The 25322-nt window shown below is 40.4% G+C and overlaps 1 protein-coding gene across 2 annotated transcripts; it reads right to left on the minus strand.

Annotated features, from left to right (window-relative positions):
* Positions 1–190: 190 nt before the first annotated feature.
* On the minus strand, positions 191–25057 carry slc6a3 (solute carrier family 6 member 3). 2 transcript variants are annotated; one of them, XM_049584788.1, is made up of 19 exons: positions 24886–25057; positions 24599–24688; positions 23053–23148; positions 22641–22809; positions 21599–21761; positions 20933–21137; positions 19200–19331; positions 14830–15046; positions 12139–12277; positions 11679–11813; positions 9231–9334; positions 8379–8503; positions 8068–8180; positions 7632–7760; positions 7342–7441; positions 5802–5902; positions 5032–5199; positions 4807–4878; positions 191–2049 (listed from the first exon to the last, which is right to left on the minus strand). In XM_049584788.1, the coding sequence occupies exons 5-19, from the start codon at positions 21683–21685 to the stop codon at positions 2026–2028; spliced, it is 1851 nt and encodes a 616-aa protein (XP_049440745.1). In that variant the 5' UTR covers positions 21686–21761; positions 22641–22809; positions 23053–23148; positions 24599–24688; positions 24886–25057; the 3' UTR covers positions 191–2025. The 2 variants fall into 2 exon arrangements, with proteins under 2 accessions (XP_049440745.1, XP_049440746.1); XM_049584789.1 differs by lacking the exons at positions 20933–21137; positions 22641–22809; positions 23053–23148; positions 24599–24688; positions 24886–25057 and having other exon boundaries at positions 21599–21709.
* Between the last annotated feature and the right edge of the window lie 265 nt (positions 25058–25322).

Raw genomic sequence — 25322 nt, forward strand, 5'->3', positions numbered from 1 at the left:
TGCTTCTACAGAAAACCCGCTGCTAATTTTAATGTAATCACAACATTAAATAAAGAAAATGGCAACTTTTTTTTAACATTTTAAATGTAATAATTTAATTAATTATACTTTATTTGACAGTACAAAACAAAGTCATACAGTCAGAAACACCACAAGGCACAGTACAGCAGCACAGGCATACAATTTGGGACATAATTTACCCTTCAATGTGTTACATGTACCACAAAGTGACAACCGGTCATCGCTGACCAGTTTGAAAAAACGTCTTATGCTCTCTGATTTAACAGAGAGAGTTTATAAGGAGGAAGTGTATATGGATTTATCCATGCCATGTAATTCTCATCAAGATTCGTAATATTTATCAACTTCACGGTAACAAAGCAATAACCCATATATATACAGTAGTGGTCTTGTTATTCAATATCATACAGTACAATACGATACAAGCCCCTCTACATTACATTTACTTACACAGATATATAACTTAAATTACTTTATATATTACATTACACACTATTCATTTGCAGTTCAATAAAAAGCAGCTTTTTAAACAGTATTTTTGAAACACCTAATACGATTCTGTAAACGATAAAATTAAAGCTTTATGCTTTCTGGAATTGTGACAGTCTGAGCTTTTGAATCACCACTGGAAACTTTGTGGGGATAAAAACACAACAAATGGTTAATTGAATAAAAATGAAATGTGCATTAGCGATAATTTGTTATAATGGGGAAAGAGAGATTGACTCGGTACAATAAGTTAACAATCAAATGGTCTATTGGTTAAAAGAAACAGATTGATTTCAGTCTTTGGTTGATTAAGTCAGCAGTGTGGCTGATGGTGTTTTTGTGTGTCAGTGACAATTATTTGGAAGTTGGCAAGTTTGGAGTGTTTGTTCACTTATTAGGCTGATAGGCCTTCAGAGATGTATAAACCAGTTTAAGTCTGATTACAGACAGTTTTAATATTTATTTTTTTAGAATATATTCAACCATGTGTTAGAATGACACTTTTTGTCGGTCCATCCAACATGACTAAAAAGCAGGAACATGGTGAGAGGAAGTGACTTCAATTTTCAGACGATCAATTCTATTGATTTGTAACTGATGATTCATTTTTGTGTAGTGAGAAAGCTCAAGTAATGTTTATTCAGACGATTTTCAGATGATGTTATTTTGGTCTGTTGTTGTAGCAGCTCTTATATGATTGTATAAATATGTATAAACTGTTTAGATGTAAACAAAAGTAGGTGTCTTTTCCTCTGTATGAATTGTGTATATCATAACAGTCTTAAAGAGGAGCAAGCAAATAAATGATAGTAATAAACAAGTGGGATTCAGTAAAAACCTGTGGCATTCATTACATTTGACTGCTAAAAAAAGTTTATTTGTATCGATACTGTTTATTGTTGTAATGCAGAATGACAAATTGAAAATTAAATTAAAAAATGACACCTACTGCTAACAATAACTGACTGAGAAAATATAGAATAAATACAAATGATCTTAAAAAAAAGTCATTTCCAAATACAGTTTAAAAATATGTTTTACTCAACATCTTCACCCCATTAAATATAAACAAAATTTTGAATCTTTTTATTGTTTCTTTAAGGAAGAATTTTGTATTTATGGAAGAAGCAGTTTGAACACCACGTTACATGTTTGACTGAATCCCATTCACCAGTGTCAACACAATAGTGGAGAGGGTCAATGCACAGCTTCACACATCCACTGTTGAAATTAAAGCACACTACAATGTCTATGTTTTTTTTGTGTCGGCACTTTTATACTGCTCCCACCACCGCCGCCATCGTGATCGATTTAAATGGCCATAGCTTTCTTCTTTGTAGTTCTTCAGACCTTTGCTGTGCATTCATTCATCCACCCAATGCCCACACTCCATTTTATTTCTCTTTCTCTATCTCTCTCTCTCTCCCTCTCTGTCTCTCACACACTCACACACACACACACACACACACACACACACACACACACTCTTTCACTCTTTTTATCTCTCTGTACTTTTCAGACCACCAACCAGTGATGCAGCTGTGGGAAAAATGGAAAACGCCCATGAAATAAAACACAGTATTGTTTTACTGCTTAAACCTGCAGTGCGAGACTTTTGTCTCCCCCCTCTGGCAGTGAGAGTAACTACACTTTGAAAGTGCCTCTGTGGTATGCCTGCAGGTGAGCTCATCCCACCACCCCCTCCACCCCTGGGTGTGCTCTCTTTAAGTCTTCCTGTGCAAATAAGGGCAGAGGGAAAGAAAAGGCCAAGTGATGGAGTCATCAGATGAGGTAATCATCTATGCCCGAAATGTTGTCTGAAGCCCCTTTTACACTGCCTGTTCAAGGTGGGAATATCATGCCGTTATTCCACCTCGACATTGTGTAGAAAAGGTACAATCGCGGACTGGGGGGACAGAGTTGTCTCGCCTTTAACCTAGCAGTAGAGGTAGTAACAATATCGAATCAACTCCTACGTATTAGGGACAGCTGACAGGATGGGAACATATGCGGGGCAGGGGTGACATTTTGACAACATGTTATGTGTGTCATCCACCACCAGGAGATTAAAAAAGTGGCTAATAGCAGTTAGCAACTAACTCAAAGAAGAAGAACAACAGCCTAAATGTCCACAAACTGAGGAGACAGTGAGGTCTGGGAGCTCTTTACCCTTAGAGGAGAAAGATCAGATCAGCGCCCTCATAACAGGAATGATAAATTGTTAAGGTAACAATAAGGTGCCGCCTTCTCCTGGGGGTGGAGATTGTGATTGGAGTGGCAACCTATCTGGCATCTCCAATTCTATGGGTGCAGTGGGGACCAAGAGTCTACTTACTGTATGTGGTGATATTGCTATGAAGTAGATTCGTAGTTTGTTGAACTGAACTGTTAGGAGGCACTAATGTAGCCGTTTTGGGGACTGGGCCAGGTTTATAGAACTCAAAACTGACTGTGCACTTACATATCAGCATTTCTTTTGTTAGTCACTAGGTGCAGGGCTGCTGTTTAATTTGTGTTTTCGTTTTCACTCAGCAATTAGGGATAGAAAGGATTTTTTTCTGCTTTTGATTTTAGTAGATAAGATTAATAACTCTTGTTTTCAAGAGTCCTCTTTTGGTTATAATTCTGTCTTTGTATTAAGCAGCAGCCATGAGCCCTTTTTCCATTGTAGTTTGCCTCACTTTTGTTTGTAACAATAATCCTCAACACCTTTTGTTCATGAATAACTTTATTTTCACCCAAAACATGTGGTTTTATTCTGCCTCCCCTTCACAAGCTGGGTAGCAACATGAACGGTTATTATTGACATGTAACTACTGTTTTTGTTTAGGGCGCATTCACACCAGGATAGTCTGGGGGACTCAGTTCGATTGGGCGGGGAATGCCGAAAAATTTCACACGTTCATTTGGTTTGATTCACTTTCACACTGCACTTTTTAAAGCAGACCAAACCGCCTGGACAACGTCACGCAGTTACAACAGGTGCTCGTTTGGGGGTGGAATTGCCCAAAACGACCACTGACCAGGAAGAACAAAAAGCATGAGGAAGAGGAAACCCCGGCTCAACGATTGGCCAGGACCGAAAAACGGAACCATCCCCTTCAGCTGGCTTGGTCACTACAAAAACAATGGAGCAACACCAAATTTATACAGACTTGAGGTAAGCGCCTGCACCTCCTCACAACTCCATGTCTGCCACAAGACATTTTCCAACTTTTTCTTTTTCTTTTTTTTTTTTTACCTCTGCTTCTGATATTTTTCTACCCAAAATGCATTGCACTCTACATCACGTCCTCTCTTTGGTTCGCTTCCTCTCTTTGCTTCGCTGAATAGTCTGTTTGTGTTTCCCACTGTAAGCGAACCGCACCAGGGTTGACTTGCAAGTGAACCAAGACCCCCAGTTTTCAAGTGGACCAGGGTTTGCTTGTCCGCACCAGAGTTCAAATGAGCGTTCACACCACTCCAAACGAACCGAACTATCTGCGGAAGCGGACCAGGGTTCGTTTAAAGCGGACCAAATAGTGTCAGTGTGAATGTGTCCTTAGAAAGTGCTGAGACACGTGTGTTATATGTCACAATAGAGGCCAATGTTGATGTAATAGACAGTATTCCCATCACGCCTGATTTGCTTTCAGGATGCCAGCATGCTTTCTAAAATCACACACGGGTGTGACATGATGCTGCTGTTGTTTGGTTCTGTGTAAAAATACAAAAGTGGTGTAACGAAGGGACTTCATAGTGGCCCCATAGTGTAATCTCTGTGTAAAAGGGGCTATAAGCCATACAGATGGTGTTCCGTGTTCGCCGTCACCATTATCGCTTTCTTTTCTTTCTTTTTTTAAACTTATGTCCTTCCTCCATATGCCGAGGTAGAGCATCCACTCCAGTGCGCATTACTTGGACACTTTTCTGCCATAGCATGCACCATAAACCTAGCTGCTGCTCTGTTGCTGTGGCTTCTCATCCCTTCCAGCCCCCTTTAAGTTTGGCTGGTAGGCATAATACGCATAATTTCTGGTGTGCCACTGAGGGAAAGTCGCCACAGACACCAGACACCACGACCCTGACAACTCTGACTTTGTCACATTGTGTGAACTTATTTGGCAAGGGCTTGAATATCACAGACGTTCATTTATATGTAAAAGTCCCGCACTCCAGCCTCAATTAAAATGGGCTTAATATCAGTAATATCATTAATATAATTACTTATCTAAAGCCTGCAGACATGTGAGCTTACAACAGCAGTAAACAATTCTGATAACAATAAAACTCAATCATAATTAAGACAACACTCACTGTGAACTGCCGAACCTCCCCATTGTCTACCAAGTGATGTTCTGTCTCTGGGGTGATGGCATAAGCCAGTCGCTGTTTCAGGAAAAAAGGAGGAAAACAACTGACATATTCAAAAAAAAGTTCTAAATCATTATTTAAAAAGAATCCTCCATATTTCATCAAAGGTCCAGTTATACCATAAATGACAATATATATCATTTCCCCTCACTCTATTTTCTGACTTACATCACAGAACTTTCCAGGCAGTGTGCAGAGTTTGTAGATGGCGTAGAGAGGCACCATGGACATTGAGGAAATGGCCAGACACCACCCCACCATGTTAGCCCATGGAGGAAACATGTAGGTGCCGTAGGTTGGAGGGTGGAATGTGGCAAAGCTCACCACCACCATAAACTATTGAAGAAAATAATGTGAATACACAAGACTTAACTTAAGAACCATAACTTCAAAAGATCATTTTAAGTTCTCTTTAAAGCAAATTAATGCAGTGGTCCAGTGTAATTTTCTGATACAGGATGTTACTCTACTAGCAGTAAAAACAGTGACAATATTTCTGTTGTTAAACCATTATAATTATCCACAGTGCATAGTAAAAGGTAGTGGGTGTGTTGAGTGCCAAGCCATGTGTTCCAGCTATCATTAAATCACACCTCTCAGCCTTTCCAGGGAAATTAACTGCAAAAATACACATAAACAGCTATTCTAAATTCATTTATCTCAACTTTTTTTTTTTTACTTTATCTGACTATGTTTACTCATCCGTCATTCACTTCCATTACCGCTTATCCTCTTTGGGGTCACTGGGCCCATCCCAGCTGTTTTTTACCCAGAAAAAACCCATGCTGACACAGGGAGAACATGCAAGCTCAGCACGGGGGCTCACCCCAAGTTCGAACCAGGAACCCTCTTGCTGTAAACTCACAGTCCTGCTATTTATTTTTAACCCTTGCCTTGGTTTGGTTTCCAATGTACAATAAGTCCATATAGAGGCTCACCAGGAGGAAGCAGGGGCTGACAAACTTCCAGCACAGTCTCCAGTACCTGCCTGGTCGCTGGCCAATCATCTCTTCGATGTCATCACTGAATCGGTCCACTCCTGAAACACATGGAAATACTTTGTATTACTTCCAACCCATGGCTACATTCGGCCTTTGCTAAAATTGAATATCAAAATATTATCAAGGCAGTAGGTGCATTTGTATATGGTCCTCATGCATGAATGTAAATCAAAAGCAAGGTTTGTGAGAGATTTTTTGTCTCTCACAAACCTGGCTGTACTGTTTTTTTCTTTTTCTACCTGCCTGGAAGGCATCTCTCACTGCAGAGGACTATATCCGGGCTGACGACCAGGTATTCAGCACAGCTAAATGTACTTACGTAGTGGACAGCAGAACGAAAGACCACAGTGGCCAGGGGTCAAGGGTTCCTGTCAGCAGTTATGAGGATGGGAAAAAAAAGCCCACTGAAGCCTTAGGCTTGATTTATCTGGCTTGCCAAGGTCGGGACCCACCAAAGTGGGGCAATATGCTGACCCCACCACCTGGGGCCTGGTTAGTATTTAGCCCTTTATAGATCCCTCCACAGTCAGATTCAGTAGACATGAGACAAGAAACTCAATACGGAAGTTCAGGTCAGCCATTTTCCCCAACCTTTAGATTGTTTTTATAATATTTTGTGCCTTCTGGAGATTCAGAACGGGCTTTTTCACACTCTATGAAAAGCCAGTTTTTCTTGTTTTCAGGTGGTATTGCTGTCGGTAAAAATATATGCAAAGGCAAGCATCCATCATTAAACAGTTGGTCTTTAGCTATTAATTTACAAATGAACCAGAGAAGAAGGAAATGGAGTAAACCCAAAATGGCTAACTATACTGTGATTATCTACAGAACTATAGGTCACTAATCAGCTCAGAAGGGGTTGAATTCTGGGGCCCTAACATGCACCCACATCACATCAAGTATTTCTACTCTATCGTGCTGATAGAGTGCTTGAAAGATACATAAATATTCAGCCAGGATACATGTCATTCACTCCACTCCACTCCACTCTACTCTCTACTGTATTTCAAGCAGAGGCAAACAGTGATTTGCAGTGGTGTGTTGGAGGTGTGGTACACGTAAAACATAATGCATTCGAGAGATGATGTCAAAATTGTGTGACTCCTGTCAATGACAAATGGGAGATGTGTGTTCCTCAGCTGCAATTCTCTTCATGTGGTGGCTCACCACTGTCAAGTGAACAGACAGGTAACACTGCCAGCGTTTAAAACGCAGGCCATTTAACCCCCCTGAGCTCTTAAGAGCACCAAAGCTACAGTTTATCCTTGTACCTTAACAACACATGCACAGAGGCTGAAGAGGCCAAAACCATTAATGAGAACAACCCTTAAAGCTGCAGCATCTAATGGAACTATGTTGCACTGAGGCACAGCACACCTCTAACAAAAGATTTGTCATCAGACCCTTAATATAGCATCAGCTTTGCTGACCATGAAAACATGAATCATCTGTTTTTCCTTGTGTCCATCTTTCTCACCGTAAAACCATGCGATGCCAATGGCTTCAATGAGCACTCCAAAGAGAATCGATGTTCCTGCCGCAAAATTGTCCAGCAGAGTGAACACATACATCCCACCCTGGAGAGAGACAGTAAACATAATGAATGTGTAATAATTGTGTTGTTTTAATAAGCTTTATCACACAGGTTACAGTATGAACAAACTAAAAAAAAAAAAAAAATTCTAATGATTCAGTTCATGGCTTTTGCAGATACTTATAAAATGTACGTATGAAACTGTGCGTCTGTCTGCCCAGTGTGATACTTACATTTGTAACACAGAAGAGAGATATAAGGAAGGTGGCAACCACAATGAAGAGGGTGAACAACTCTCTGTGCTTGTGGAGGAATTTAAACTCATCAATCAGCCCTGTGATCACCGATTCCATCCCACCCATCTACGACAGAAGACATTAGAATAAATCACAAAGTCAGCAAGTCCCTGTATATGTCCTTTTTATTGCATAATTGCTGCACTAGAGCTCAAAAACATGAAAACTGCAAAGGAAAACTGTTTATTTTACATAAAGCATGCTGTTATTTCATTTAACATTACAGCACATGAACTAAAATACCCATAAACAGCAGAGATTATACAACAACACCTTTATTTACATATTTATATCACAAATAAGAAAAAGGCGCATCTGAAATAATGTGTCTGTGTGTGAGTGTGTGTTTTTGGATGTATGAATGCATACTCACAGCACTATCAATGCCCAGTGTTAACAGCATGATGAAGAAGATAACTGCCCACACCGACGATCCAGGTAATGTTGCAATGGCTTCTGGGTAAATGACAAACACCAAACCAGCACCTACAGGGCAACAAATTCAAGCAAGGAAAATACAAAGCAGCACAAAATACACACAAATTAGAATTATCATTGATTCGTGACATAATCAAAGAAGGCACATTATCCTGCTTCTACTGAACTGTTCGCAGTGTCATTTAATACTACTACTATTACTGTATTGAAACACAACATTACAAACACAGTAAAATAAAACCATACCATCTGTGGCAACTTTGTCCAGGGCTATGTTGTGTTTCTGGGACATGTACCCGAGGAAGGAGAAGACCACAAAGCCGGAGAAGAAACTGGTTAAAGAGTTGATGGAGCTGGTGATGATGGCGTCTCTGGATCAATAATAACAAATGACATGAAAAACAGTATGAAGTCAATATCAGCATAACTGGCAGCCAGTCAACTAGAGAGTGCGTCATGAGTGGGTCAAGGATGGGTCAAGGATGGATAGAATGCTGGCTTGCCGTAATGAGTCTGGGTTGCAGAATAGTTTAGAGACTGCTGACAGGTAGTCAATGATTTGTCCATGATGTTACAGACTAGCAAGTCGACTTCCTGCCTTCTGATAAGAGTTAAAACCCCTTCATTTGCAAAAATGATAAAGTAAGTAGAGAAAATTGATAAATAACTGAGTTGGTTAGTGTTAAATTACAACAGGATGTGTGATTTACACATGAAGAAGTTAACAGCTTTGTCTTACAGTAAATGTGCAACCCCGCATAACTATTCGATTTAGTGTTATGCTCACGAGGAATCCTCAAGGTGGACAGTGTCATGTGTCAGTTATCATAAACATTAAAAAGGGTAAAAAAGGCAGATAAAAGCCTCCTGTGGGACGCTGATGATTTTCAAAGAGGGCGACAGTTTTGATTGGTGTTACGGCTGTCTGTTGCACAGCATGGTGTCAAAGACATGGCGGGTTTCGAGGAGCTTCAAAGGTTATTGTAATTCACCTGCTTATGTTGCGTGTGTGTGCCTGTGTGTGTGCAGAAGCAACTCTCCACCCATCCCTTGTCTGCCTCTGTGAATCCCCTCCTTCTTCCCCTTGTGTGTCTTTACCTGTAACAGTTGTTGCTGAATTTGTTGTAGCTGGAAAAGGCAATTAGCACACCAAACCCCACTCCCAGAGAGAAACAGATCTGTGTCGCTGCCTCGATCCAGACCTGGGGGAGCGACAGAACAAGCGCACTTGTGTGAAGCGGCAAACAAAAGGCACAGGAGAGGAAAAAAGCCATTATTAGGGATAATTGCAGGAAACTCATTCAACGGCAGTAGATGAAAGACGCTAGTGAATACAGGGGGTAATTTTGCAAATTACTGCTCCATGAATCTATCTAATCTAATTCTCCAATTGCGGCCGTGCATGTCTCTTTCGCTCTCCTTCTTGCTTTCTCTCTCATTCTCCATAACTGAGCCCTTTAGTCCTGCTCGCTTACTTGTTGAGCCTCTCAGTGCTATGACAGCAGCTTTCACAGGGAGGGAAAATATTAGAAACAGGTTAGACAAACAGTTTTCTCGCTTCTTTTTTTCCTCGAGGAAATCCCAGTCAAATGATACTTCACATTGTAAACCAGTGCTTAATTCTTTGGTCTGCAGCGTACAATGAGAGGAAACTGACAGTTAACATCTCTCAGATTTTATGCTTGAACATAACAGTTTGTGATTTGAGCTCACAAGAATAGCTCCACATTAAGGCTTTTGTCACCCCTGTAGATCAACATTAAAGATGGTACATTTTGCCAGAGAACAGTTGTATAGTGTGTGATGTTTGTGGCTTTGTTGTGTCTCACCTAATACAACTTTTCTACTGTTTCTCACCCCAGCCCTGCCTTCATCTCTGTCCTTTAAACTTAGTCCCGCTGTGTCCTATCTTCTAAAGGTCCATATCCTAGATTGATTAAAAAATTCTATGCTACAGCAAGCAAACTGCACAGTGTTGTCCAAAATAATTATAAGCAAATGCAAAATAATTTTTTTATTTTTATTGAGCCAAAGCCCTTTAAGATGTATCTTATCCTTTCCCAGTGTGTGCTGGTTAGGCCATGTAGCCACACATTGTAGGATGAAACTGCTGTCCATTTCCTTGATATAAGAAATAGCTTTTTGCCATAATGTTACAGTAGGAGAAGAATTTTTGTTAGGCAATGGAGAGTTGTCTTAATGATTCAGATACACCCAGAATGATTAATATAGGTTCCCGTTCTAGTGAAATATTACTAATTTCTGTGATGCTGTTGAAGACATCGGACCAAAAAGATGAAACCTTAGGGCACAAGACAAAGCTGTGAGAAAGAATTGCTTCTGAGGAATGACATTTATCACAAGTTGGTGACATGTTTGGATATGTTGTGTATTGGCCTTGGAGTTGTGGAGTCTGTGTATGGTGTTGTTTGAGCGTTATGTGTTCAAGGCTTTCTTCCCATATGTCATCTGACATTTTAATACCTATTTCTTTTTCCCAACTGGCTTTGGAATTTTCAGAAGATGGACAGACTATTGATAGCAGGGTGGTAGATGAAGTTATCTCAGATTGGTGACGTTTTAAGACAGTTGTCTATCGTCAGTACTCTCAATTTCAAATCCTATTAGATGTTTTTGTATATACGTAATCTCTAATATGTAAGTGTCTGAAATAATTATTGTTTAAAAGATTGAAGTTCTTTTGTAGTTGTGCAAAGGTGGCAAATGTACCTGCTATATAGATCTTTGACACTGTGTAATCCTAAGTCACTCCATGTACAGAAGGTTTTATCTAGAATGGATGGGATACAAGTGTTGTGATGGGAAGAGCACGAGAAATAGGCTTAAGACCTAGGTGGGATTTGATTTGTTTAAACTGGCATTATTATTACTACCAGTTCTAGTACTGTGGTGTAATACAGTTCTGCATGTGGTTTGTCGTACCCCAGCAGAAGCCATTGCCTGACTGCTGGGTGTCGGTACAATCAATGACAAAGACTGTGCTATTTCACTAATTTGAAATATGTCAAAAAGTGAAAAAAAAAAAAATAATAGTAATAAATAAATAAATAAATCTATCATGAGTGTTACATAGGCTAAAGTTTTAAGTATGCAAATCTAAAGAGTTTATGATGATAAACACAAAACCATTCTGTAAAATGTACCCTATCCTGCTGTGAATATGGATTTGTAATGAGCTAATGCTAACCTTTATGCTTGCTTTCTACTGCTGTTATTACTGGTATGTAATGTGCACAGCTAATAATGTAACGTTACTATGTACCATTGTCAAGACTAGCTTTAATCTATAATTGTGTCTTGTAGCATATTTGGTCGAGATAGGATACAAGCCAAGCCTTTTTGCAGTTTTCTTTACACAGTTTTAGTTTCAGATAAAACATAAAACTAAAACTTAAAATGCCAAAACATTCCTTTATAGTGTTTATCAGCCCCCATTTACCTCCCCGTGCCTCCTTTTCTTCTTCTCCTGCACCCCCACCACTCTCACCTCACTCGTGTCCCCCCGTCTCTCCCATCGACACTCACCTTGGCGTCACACAGTCTCAGGAAGTCCACGGAGAGGTAAGCCTTAATGCCATCGATGGCTCCAGGCAGGGTGACTCCGCGGAGCAGCAGCACAGTCAAGACCACATAGGGCATTGTGGCTGTGATCCACACAACCTGAAAGGGTCGCACAAGGTACAAACACACAGACACACAAACGAACAGTCCCACATTTAAACAGAAAAACGGCCACACACACACACACACACACACACACAATGAGATTCAAACATATGCATGCACGCAAGAAAGTGAAAATGTCTGTACGTATTAACATAAAGTCGTCTTAAACTGTTGAGTGCGTTTAACAGGACTAGAAGGAGCAGCATTTCCTAAACATGATTCCATAGCATAAATTGAGTTATTTAGAGATGCTCGGATATGAATTGTAGTTCTTTTGTGGTTTTCACATAAGAAACATGGCTAGTGTGTCATTCCCCACCTTTCCAGAGGTCTTGACTCCCTTCCAGAGACTGAAGTAGAGCAGAACAATCACTACAGCAAGACAGGAAGTCAACTGCCAGCGTGGACGGCCCAGATCACCAATACCTCTACTGTCCTGGATGTGGAGCACCCCTCGTCTAAAGAAAAAGAATATTGTGGTAAGAACCCTGACCAATCCTAGGTCTCCATTTACAGTGTACAAACTAGAATTATCACCTTGCAATTGTGCACCTCTGCCAACCCATTAAGTTGCAAAAACACGGATGCATTACAAATATCCGACCGACAACTCAGAGGATCATTTAGAATCAGAACGGTTTCAAGGTGGGAAGCAAAGATTCATTCATTCATTTTCTGTAGCTGTGCTCTTTGGGGTGCTGGGGGGCTGGAGCCTATCCCAGCTGACACTGGGCGAGGGCAGGGTACACCCTGGACTGCCAGACTATCGCAGGGCTGGCACATAGAGACAGACAACCATTCATGCTCACATTCACACCTACGGGCAATTTAGAGTCACCAATTAACCTAACCTGCATGTCTTTGGACTGTGGGAGGAAGCTGGAGTACCCTGAGAAAACCTACACTGACATGGGGAAAACATGCAAACTCTGCACAGCAGGGCTCCCCCACCCTGGGTTCCAACCAGGAACCCTCTTGCTGTGAGGTGACAATGCCAACCACTGCATCACCGTGCTGCTGCATCTTGAGATACTACATTTAGAATGCAATAGACCAGGTCACAATGACCCTGAACCTTGACTCAGAGTGTTTGCGCCAAATTTGATGAAATTCTCTCAAGGTGTTCTTGAGATATCACATTCACAAGAATGAGACAGATGCAAGGTCACAGTGACCTTAACCTTTGACTACCACAATCTAATCAGTTCATCCTTGAGTCTAAGTGGACATTTCTGTCAAATTAAAATGAAAAAGATTCACTCAAAAATTCTTCACGTATCACTTTTGTGAGAATGAGACAAATGAGATCATAGTGACTTTGACCTTTGGCCAACAAAAAATAGTTGGCTCATTATTGAGTCCAAGTGGACATATGTGCCACATTTAAAGAAATTCCCTCAAGGTGTAGTTGAGATACAGCATTCGTGACAATGAGACAGATGAGGTCACAGTGATTTTGACCTTTGATCACCAAATTCTGATCAAAGAGGATCAAAGAGGATGTTTGTGCAAAATTTGAGGAAAATTCCCTCAAGGCATTCTTGATACACTACATTCGCGACAATGAGACAAACAAGGTCACAGTGACCTTGACCTCTGACCTATGACCACCAAATACTCATCATTTCATTGTTAAGTCCAAGTGGACATATGTTCCAACTCTGAAGAACTTCCCACAGACGTTCTTGAGATTTTGCATTCATGAGAAGAGGACGTACGTACGAACAGTTGGACTACCCCGAAACATATTGGTTCCTGCCATGGTAGTAATAGTCATCCTACTTCCAAATGTACAGTATGAGGCATACAGTACATGGTGACAACTATTTTGTCTCTGAGGCACATACAGTTTAGTGTTCACCAGAGTTCAAGGTTGATTCTTTAAACCTACGCATGGACAGCAATCAAAGGGATGGTGGATATTGTCCTTGAAGCCATGGGGTACCAATAATTTCCCCATTGCATTGTGCTACAATAAAAGTATCATAGTATGTACATGGAATAACAAGTGTTCCTACAACATTATTATTCACAACATCACAACACCTGGATCTGGTTCTTGACATTCTGCATAAAATTGGCTTAACAATAAACGCCTGGCCTTGTTGGAAGCTCAGTACCTGGGGGTTCATCAGTGACAGGAGACATGTAAACCCCAAGGCAATCTGGCCAGATGGATGATACATGAAGTGCTGGTACATCTGTTGCAGCAAAAGTTTCATTATAGCAAATTAAAAGGTCTCAGAGATTATGTCAGCCTGCCAAGACGGGAAAACTGCGCTGGCAATAAAAGGTAGCAGATTTAAAAGCTTACTTTCATTTGACATCCTGCAAAGTTGAATTACATGTGTCACCTGAAAGACTGAACATTGTTGATGCCTTGATTCAGATAATTTCAGAGACAGCCTTACAGATGAGACTGAAAAAGATCAACCGATGTGGTCCAATTGTCTGCAGGTGGTTCTGTGTAAATAGCACACTGCCATTTCAACTAGCATGGATCAAATGTCTCAACTGTCACAACAGAACAACCCCTCACTTGTTGGAAGAGGAGACACCTGGTCAGCTTCACAGGCTGGGAAGCTGCATTGGCCAAATGCAGCCAAACTGAACCATTTTGAGGAAAACATTCCTAATGTTCATTTTTGAACATGTTATCATGTTTGAAGTATCCATAATTAGACAGTCTATGACATTTCTAAATCTAGGCAAAGTAACTACAGTAACTTCAGTTATTCTGTAGACAGCTCCACTCCATTTAACACCATAACTGCATAGCATTGAAGTTTTGTCTTGTGCACTTCTGGCAGAGCAAATGTGTGGGTGATATACAGTACAGTTTTGCACCAATGTGTCACATATCATTGACAATGGCATAAGAATTTTCAAGAGCGTGATTGGCCTCTAATGTGACTACATATCTATGTAACTGTATTTCCTCAAATAGAATTAACGATACTAAACAAATGTTAATAAATAAATATTAGAGCCTTAGTTCAGGCCAACTTACTCAAAGTACTCATGAGCAGGCGTGGGCTTGTAAATGTCACTGGCTGAGCTGTTGTCAGCCCGGTCGGAGCAGTTAGGACTGTTCCAAGTGTTGTTGCAGTGGACCCATGGCAGCTCGCTGGTGAACGAGGAGAAGAGGTAGAACAGCGCCCAGGAGATTATGACGTTATAGTAGAAACCAACATAGAGGGAGATGAGGATCACTGTGAAACCCACACCTGTTAGGGGGAAACAAATGATTAATCTTCATAGCTATTAAAGACAGAGATACATAGATAGGAAGAAGGGGAAACAGGCTATGCTCACTGCAAAAAATTAGGACCTTAGATATCGAAATGGGCACCTCAGTGGAATCTAACAGCCCACATGTTTTTTTTCTGAATTACAGAGTACTGCTTTCCATGGCTGCAAAGACACTCAGTAGTAGGAAGTACAATTGTTCGGTACTTCTACTTCACTTGAGTATTTCCATTTTCTGCTGATGTATACTTCTACTCCACATTTCAAAGGGACATGCAGCTATAGTCACTGTTACTTTTCAGATTAAGGTATGATAATCTTATAAAATATAATGCACTGTTAAATATTAAACCAGTGAATTTCAACCTTTTTTTGGCAAAGTTTTCAAGTCAAATAAAGGCATAAAACACCCACAAAAAAACATAATTCATTTGCAGATGGTTGCATTTAAATAACTGTTCAAGTTCTGACCAAACAGCAATCTCCGGGGCTGAGGGGCCAATCCAAAAGTCCTCAAACCTGCAGTTCACTGAATGGCCACTTGAGGCTGTCTCCAAAACAGTGTCAGTCCCCTCAGACCCCCATGTTAAAAAGCTCAATGTTATAGCAGAAATAAACATGTTTACAGCCTGGTGCAAAAAACAGTTGTGTGGGATGTGAATTTTGTATATATAACTTAACCATTTGCATTTTATTAAGGCCTAAAGTTATGCATACATTTTTTAAGGATGGGACCGCTTGAGTGACAGGCTGTCTGCAGGGTGTCGCTACAGTCTATGAGTCAGATCAACCCCTCACTTCCTCCACAGCTCCAGCTTCTTGTCTAATTATGGTCACTTCTGGCCTCCTCTGATATCTCGTCACCCTGTGGGGAAAGCAGGCAGCCCCCTTTGGTATATTGGTAACCACCGGACTAGTTTACTACAGATAAAGTAGTTAAAAATAGCTAATCACTGAGCAGCTACAATAGTAAACTGCTGATGCACACTGAAACATCAGTAACACTAATACTGTTATACACAACCAGAAATCAGTCACAATTAGTCTGCACCTTTATATTTGATACTTTAAGTACATTTAGCTGATAATACTGCTGTGCTTTTACTCGAGTAGGATTTCAATGCAGGATTTTTACTTGTAATGGAGTACTCATATATGGTTATATTGGTACTTTGACTTCAGTTAAAGGCCTAAATATGTATTCCCTATTGAGGATGTCCGGGTAAGAAGATGCACATAAAAATGCAATCAAAAAAATATTACAAATTAGCATTGTAACCCTTATTTTATTGAATGTTAGCTGTTAGGAAATAATGTACTGTCTTGCTGAAGAAACCAAACCTCTAAATACTTTTGGATGAGTCGCCTTTTCACACTGTCCTACAACAGTTTACCAGAGCAGTCTTACATACTGTATGCTTTTGTCATACACATACAGTGAACCAAATGACATACAAACCCTTAACAATGGCAGTGCAGGTGTTAATGCTCCTATCTGTCTTTCAGTTGCAGGAATGTTTTAAAGGTTATCAAGTCATGAGTGATTTTTAGGTATTTGGTCATGAGGAACCATTGTGAATCAGCAGAAAAAGTACAATGTTCCACACACACTTCAAAGTTGTGTGAACAGTGACTCCTGACAGATCCCACCACTGAAGTGCCAACCAGCGAGTAGTAGCCTATGTAACATGCCTGCGGCGGCCTCACCGAAACTTCTAAAGATTGCCTCTTCATGCCTTAATTATCAACACATCTACCCTTTCTATAAATCTAAAACAATGTCCACTCTTCTAAGACTGACTTTGATTGTTGACCTTTGGTGAAAGCCATGACCACAAGTGTGCCTTATTGATTCCTTCTGTAATGTGGATGTGATATTTGAACAGGGAGTGATGCCTCTTATTAGCGCCACATGCGGCCGTGTGCCATCTCTCCCTTTCAAGTCTGCCTTTCTCAGTCATTTTCTTCAAATGCATTGATCCTGAGGAGGAAACCAGCTTGTTGATCAGAATAATTACTGTCAATATGGGCATGTGTGTGTGTGTGTGTGCGTGTGTGTGTGTGTGTTTGAATAATTACTGTTATCCCCCCGCTGAGAGACAGAGAGAGAGTGAAGCGTGTGATTAGACCGTCAACCTACTCAGTGTGGTCCCTGACAGACGGCACATGTTCGCACGCAGGAGGCACACGCTCAGACACACACACACACACACACACATACACACACACACACACACACACCCTAAAAGAGCACAGTACAGTACACACTGCGGGCCACCTTCAGACAAACAAGGACATAATCTAACAAAAGGCAGCACTATGGCATCATACTGGGAAGCAACAGCTGGTCTGCTGATAATAATGGTATTTGAGGTTGTGTTTCTGTTGCATCTTTAGATTCATAGTGAGGAGTTAAATATGGATTTAAGTGAAACTATAACTTTACAAGAGGATATACAGCACAGAGACAGAGACAGATGAATACACACAAGAGCTTGTAAATTGTGTGTAGAGAATAAGAAGTTGAACCAAGCAAGGTGTATTTTTCAAGCAATGACTTTGCTCCAAAATGTGAATTGCTTTTAATGTTTGTTCCTCCATTAGCGTACGTTTGGATGACAAACTGCGCTTTGCTTATCGATGTGTTGAAAAGTACCCTCACAGAGTGTTTGACAGAAGGATTTGGACAATCAGGACAAGAGTCTAAAAGCCCAATTTTCATTTGCTTTCCATCTGAGTGCCAACAGAACCTGATGTTCTGGGGAGGATAAACAATGCCTGTCGCACCGCTCAACACGGGAGATGAGCAGACAAAGGAGACTGGCATGTGGACAGACAGGCAATGTGGGCAGACAAGCAGATAGAAAGACATGTAGATATTAAAGGTCTATCATCAGACAGACAGACAGGCATGTACATACCATGACGGACAGATTTCAAATATGTAAAGCATTTGCGGTCAAGAATTTGCATGTGTACGTCCCCCCGGGGTGGGCATGTGTCTGTCTGTATATGTCAAGGTTCCCACACATGTCAACCAAAGAACTTTCAGAACTTTGCCGTAACTTTGCATAATGTTTTACCATTTCCACAACTTTATTTAAGTAGTTTAGGCAACCTACATCGTGATACAGCCATACTTTATGAAACACACACTCATTTCTGAAGAAAACTGCGAGTGTTTAATAACTTTACTCCCTCATTAGACATAACCGCTGCCAGCTAGCTGCAAATAGGGAAGACCGCCACATGAGGGTACCTCACAAAATATCAAGGCTGTGCTTCTTTTTAGGGGATATAAAACTGAAGATCGTGTAAATGTCAATGCAATTTGACATGTTTGGATTATAAATTTGGCATGTCTGTTTGCACTTATTTCTTGTTAAACAAACATTTGTTTTACAGGCATGTCTAATGACTGTTTTGCGGCCTTGCCTGAGCCTGAGTGTTCGCAATACCTCAATGAATGGACCACCATCATTCTCGTCTGTCTTCCCCCATCCAAGTGGATCAATGACCCAACACAGTGGGTGGATATTTCATGAATCAAGATACCTGGTGATTCAATCAAATATGCAGCCTATATTTGATTGAATCACCAGGTATTGTCGACTCTTAACAGCCAACTGTTTGATCTAAGTTAAGATTTAGTTGGAGATGACAGTCTGATGTTGCTACACTGCATGACTGTACTGCAGCAGCCTCCCACACAGACTAGCATTAGCTATCCATCAGTAGTATCTGTCAGCAGCATCATTTAGCCATTTACTACACTGACAGTGGATATTCACGAATCTTAAGTGGGTCGCATCTCAGTATGAAGCCTTGGTTAACTTGCTACATAACAGCTTTAAGAATTGTCATGTTTCAGTCCTGATGTGACAGCGTGTTTCTTTCCCCCGAAAGGGGGCATTGGCCTTGACTATGATGCCATGTGTGTATTACTTGATACCGGTTACATCTCAATGGTCACGCAGCACTAGATTTTACATTAGTAAAACAAGTAACATATTTTATGTAACATTCGACATGTTTTGGGATTTTTATAAACATGTTTTAAACAATGGACAAAACAATATACATTCAAAACTTTTCCAGAAACCCTGATATCTGAATATGTGTCCTCCCTACCTTTAAATATAGGACAGATCTTCCACACGCCTGCAGCCCCCTCTCTGTTATACTGTCCCACAGCCAGTTCCATGTAGAAGAGAGGCATGCCTGCTATCACCATGAAGAACAGGTATGGCACCAGGAACGCACCTGCACACATAAAGAGACAAGTAAAACTTCATCTGGAGATGAAAAATTACATTCAGGAGAAAATGAAAAGTTTAATGACTCCATATCAATTATAAAGTATGCAAGTGGATAGTACTTTAGTGACATTTGTTTAGGGCCCTTTTGTAAATAAGGTATAAACAGCCTTTGCAAGGTTTTTGGAGATATTATAATCTACCAAAAATGATAGGCTTACAGAGCACCTGTACAGTCATTGGGTAGGGAATATGGTGATTATCAACACTCTTAAAAATAGTTTGGGTTCAGAGCACCTTGGTGGCTTGGAGGTTAATGCCCTTCCCCTTCTTCCTACTGCCTCTAGTGAATTTTGCTGGAATTTACCGCAGCACACTAACAACAGCCAATCAGAGCCGAGGAGTCTCTAACGCAGCTGTACTACTCTTGTGTGGTCAAACTGTCAAACCAAGGAGCGCTGATCAAATTTGAATCAAGATTCCGTTACTGCATTGCCTAAATCTCACCTTAAATCTTTTCAGAAACATATTTTAGTGTACTGTTTAGCTGTAAAATGAGAACTTTTGTGACCTGCCCACCATGTTGGAAAGTACCAAGCACAGCTCACCAGCTGGACCAACATTCTCATTCTACAGCTGAACAGTACACTAAAATATATATATATATATATATAAATATGATTTTTTTATTTGTTTTGACAAATTATCAGTCTCATTTAGTGCTGTGTGAATACTGAAACAGTTGCAGCAAATAAAATAAAAGCTATTTTTCATAAAAGTTACCAACTACAGCTTTAAGGTGCTGACCATGAACCAAAACACCGCTGGTTTACATCCAACCAGGGACCTTTGTTGCATGTCATTCCCTGTATCTCTCTCCTTTAATTTACAGTCATTTCTGCTGTCAGCTATCAATATAAGCAGAAAATGCCCCCCCGCCAAGTAAAAATAATATTGTGGGTTAACTCAGTAATATTTTCCCTACATACAGGTATGACAACATGCGACATTCTGTGAAATATAGGGACATACGGTCAGCCTCGACGGAGGCCACAGTGTCATTTATAGCTCTTAAACATAATGAGAGCTCTATGTTAAACAGCCATAATTAGTGGCAGTGATTGTTAGAGCTAATCTATTCGGAACAGCTGTGGTGGTTTTTCCCCTATTTTGATCTCTGTGAAGGGGCTGAAAAAAAATCTCAAACAACAACCAGTGAGCACATGGAGCTGAAAAACACACACACACACACACACACACACACACACACACACACACACACACACACACACACACAAACACCTGTGTACATGTGCAAGTAATGTGTATGCACATGAATGCACGTATACATGCAGTTGAAAATATAAAGCATGCAAACATGTGTGAATAAATTCCACCTTCATTTCACCTTCTTTTCAACATACCATGCACACACACTCCTTTAACCATTCCTTCAGTACTTTTGTAGGAGAGGAGGATGATATTGTTCTCACATAAAGCACATCCTACATCCTTCCTTTACTTTCTTACTCCCTTCACCATCCACCCACCATCTTTAGACATGGGCCAACATTAGCTTCTTCCCCTCACCCCTTCAATCTAGCTCACCTCCTCCATTCTTATAGCAGAGGTAGGGGAATCTCCAGACATTGGCGAGGTCCACTGCGAACCCAATCACAGACAGGAGGAAGTCGATTTTCTTCCCCCAGGTCTCCCTCTCCTCCTCTTGGTTGGTCTGAGGAGGAGTCGGAGCCACTATGGTGGTTGAGGTGAACTGGACCCCATTCTGCTCTTTCACCAGGATCAGCTCCACCTAATGAGTTAGAAGTCATGGAGCTAATACTCAATCAGATGCAGTAGGAGCTGAATACACACTAGGGTGATTTAAAAACTCATTTAGTGGCCAAAGTCTCATTCTCCTGCTACCCACACATGACAGATGGAGACAGTCACCTTCATTTCATCAATTCTTCATGCAATAGTCGAGGCTTTATATTCTGTCCTCTGACAAAGTTAAATGTAGATTTTAAGAATTATCTTCAAGAAGTCACTAAGTTCATTTTAGTCTCCAGGAAATTCAAATTTCTTTACGATTATGGTTCTTTTTCAACCCAATGCTTTTTAGGTCTGCATAAATTGAGTCAGACACACCAAATCAGAAAGAAATGCTCTTAATTAAGAAGCTCGCCCCGTGCTGTGATTCAATTGGGTTTTCCTAATCAGACTGAATTGTATTCCATTAATCCACTACATGTGTGTCAGATCTGCACTTACCTCTTTGGGGCCCATGGTGTTGGAGGTGGGCTTCTCTGGGGCTACAACCGAGGACATGAGGCCGACAGGGACTCTCTCTGTCAGCATGGAGGGGTGCACAGCCTTCGGGAGTGAAATGCCGGCAGTTATGGAGGAGAGATGACAGTAAGTGCAGCTGTAGAGTCTGGAGAAAACACAAGGTGGAACTTTATTATTCCCTGTTTGGGAAATGGGTTATTATGCAAATATAATCAGACTTAATGGGGCTCTACACAACAGTAAGGGAGAAATTCAGCACTAAAAACTGTTAAAAAATCTGATTAATCTTTCAACATGTTAAGCAGACTGTATGGGAGATAAATACACAAGGATTATGGGTCATTAAATATATTACTTCATATCAAGATTTCAGGTTGCTATATAAAATACAGAAAAGGCAACAGAAAGTGGGATCCAGGCTGACGGCAACAGGAGAGCGTCGGGGGTAGTGTCTCCACCACGCGATCGCAATGTGCTCATTTAATTTCACACTTGTTGATCGCCATTTTGCACACAGATTTGGCCCAGTGTCTACTAACCCCATCTCCCCGCAACATGTTGTCCACCACATTTTGTTCAGATTCCCACTCCAAACTTTTCACTAAATTGATCTTTAGTAGAAAAAGTACCAGTATTAGGCCCTATTCCTTTTTCAACTGTAAGAAAGTGATCATAAAAACACTGTTTTAAAATTCTACAACTGAAAATATGTTTTTTTTGCTGTAACATATTTCTGTTTGTTTGTTTTTTTGACTTAGTCTAAAATTTGTTTTGAAAACTGAATATCCATCTGATTTTGCAAGGCTTATGTGAGCATTTCAATATAATTTAAACCTCTCTTACTCCACTGAACTGCTAGAGATGATGGCAAATTGCAAATAATGTATTCTGTAAATTTCCTGTCAGCATAAGATAAGAGATAACACCGTAGTTTAAGGTCAAATGCTACATTATTAGAAATAAAATGACTCAAGGAACATTTCATAAAAGAAAAAAAACTGTTTCTAGGGAATAAAACACTCACCTTTGAAATATGACAGGTGAAAGCTCCTCTTGTTTTCAGTTTGGACAATTTAATTCCAGTCGCGCTGATAGTCTTCACTGCGCTGCAAACTGGTGCTGATCATATTTACGCAGACCGTCCTTGACAAGTTGGACTCGGATCCAGACTGAGGCAAAAATATTGAGGGAAGCTGACAGAACAAAAAAAGATATTAAGAGATGGAGTCACAGTAAAACAGAAAAAGATGAGAGGAACTGGTAATCTAAGAGGAGTAGAAGAAAACCCTCCCACCCTCCTTGGCACCAGTGACAGACACACAGAGCCCAGAGTACCCTGTGGTCTGGTATGGAGATCTGTCTGCGTTACCACTCTTGTATGAGAATCAATCAACAACTCCCCCCCATCGCCGTCATTCTCCTCCCTCCCACCTCACCCAAGCTTGGTCTGTTCCTCCTCCTCTCTCTCCAGTCATTGCATTTTTTTCTCACTTGATTTAAGCATTTTTCCGGATGTCTTTTTGAATGTTAATCTGTTAAGTAAACACAAACATAAACAAATTAAATATTGCAACATGAACACACAGATACAATGAAATTTCTTGTAAGTGCCATATTTGAAATATTGTGTCTGCCTTGACTATCATCCACCTGATGCTAAAGTAACTGGTATATAATGTAAGAACATTATGGATCTTCCATCGCCCAAGAATACAACTGCTGAGGCAGTAGCTTTAAGGTAGTTGACCTCCAGTATGATCTAGTCTTCATTGGACTGAGGATTCCAAGTCATAACATAAAGAGCAGCTGAAGGTTGTCACAACAAGGCATGACATGAAAATGAACCACGTTATGTTAAATAAATAAATAAATAAATAAATAAAAGTGATACCTGTAGAGTTTGCCTCTGGGAAGATGAAAGATAAATAAATAAATCTTGCACTGTCCCTATGCAAATACAAACTGTGATTGTTACTGCATTTCTTTCACCTCTAAAATCATCCCAAATAAAAAGATAGTGACATTTGTTTCTGTATTTTGATTCAAACATGTGAATTTTTTTTTTAAAGTTATTATTAATTGTCTTATTGATTCGAATGGAGATCTTAACTCTGCATCCGTTCTCCAATTAACCCTGAGGGTGGTGCAACAGTGTGACAGTTGTGGCTAAAGCTTCTTGTTATTATGTTAAAGTAACTTAAGTAATGTGTGTAACTGTAGCAGGGTTGGCAGTAAATCATTGTAAACTCCTCAACCAGTAATCAGTGCAGCAGGATGTTGTTTGTGATAAGTTATGTCTGCAAGAAAAGATGTGAACACTGTTTAAAGCCCCTGAGAACTTGGTCTGAAATCTTACACCAGGGGTGTCAAACTCATTTGGGCCATATACAGCCCAGTTTGATCTCAAGTGGGCCAAACCAGTAAAACCACTGCATAATAACCTATAAATAACAATCCCTTCAAAATATTCCCCCTTTATAGTGTAAAGAAGTCAGAGGTGGACTGGGACACAAATTCAGCACCGGCCCACACGTTTCTACCTATAATCCTCTATATGCTTGTACACACTACACAAACACTGTCCTCAGAATCAACTGCATAAGAAAATCAGCAGTTATTGTTTAATTCCAGACTATAAAGTAAATGCAATAATGAATTGGCCACAAGTGGCTATGTGCTTATTATTTAACTGAAAATAAGAGCATATGACTCTATCCTAATGCATCTAATTTTATGCACAATATAATTGTCTGCCCTGCCCTGCCCTGCCCAGCCCTGCTCTTGTATTACATAAGCCCAATTTATATCTCCATGGCTCACAGCCGTGAACTAAGGAGATATAAATTGGGCAATAGGCCCTATAGTCGACTTTAAGTCAAGTTATTACCACAACAAACAAATCCCACTTAATACTACTAAAAAGGTTTTCCTCTGGCTAAAATGTAATGCATAGTAGGCTTAAGCTATGCCTTCACATTGCACCTGTCATATTTCTGGTCTTACCCTCCTCCTCATCACGGCTGGGGTTAGTCTGTCCCTCAGCTTCATTGTCCTTAGGACTGGGAGCACCACCTAAGGACAATTGCATGCATCCACAGGGAAAAAAAGCAAGCACATATTTTCTTTTAGTTCAGGTTTAAATTATATTTATAATGACTTAATGCAATACCTAGTAGGCTAATAATAGTAGACACCTAGAAGAAATAGTAATTTGCCAAAGCTAACCTTGCAACCTACACACTCAGGAACATTAGCTAACATTAATGCACCTGCTATAATAGCGCCGTCGGCTCCAGCTCCATCCAGCAGCCCGTCAACCAACCAAATAGGTCGGTAATGTTGGAGCACTTTACTGCCTGTTCTTGTAAAGATTTATGTTTTTTTTTATTGGAGTTTTTTTCACCGGCTTTATCCATGTTGTTTCTCTTTCTCTTTTCTCAGTAGCTAGCACTAACGGTCACACTAGCCTGGTCTGCCGTGAGTAATAATTGATCACAGCGGCTGAGCCAATCAGATTTCAAGAAAAACGAGGGCCTCTTTCCTATTGGAGGAGACCGCTTTTATCCCCTCCTTCAAGCAAGATTGACATCTACGTTCCCTCTGAATATCTCACAGCAGTCAAACAACATGGGAGGGACGCGGGATTCGTCGCGAACTTCCCGATGGCCAATCCACCATTGAAAGATGTTCAAGTGCATTATAAAAA

This window comes from Epinephelus fuscoguttatus, linkage group LG8 (genome assembly GCF_011397635.1).
Source record: "Epinephelus fuscoguttatus linkage group LG8, E.fuscoguttatus.final_Chr_v1".
Classification (NCBI taxonomy): domain Eukaryota; kingdom Metazoa; phylum Chordata; class Actinopteri; order Perciformes; family Serranidae; genus Epinephelus; species Epinephelus fuscoguttatus.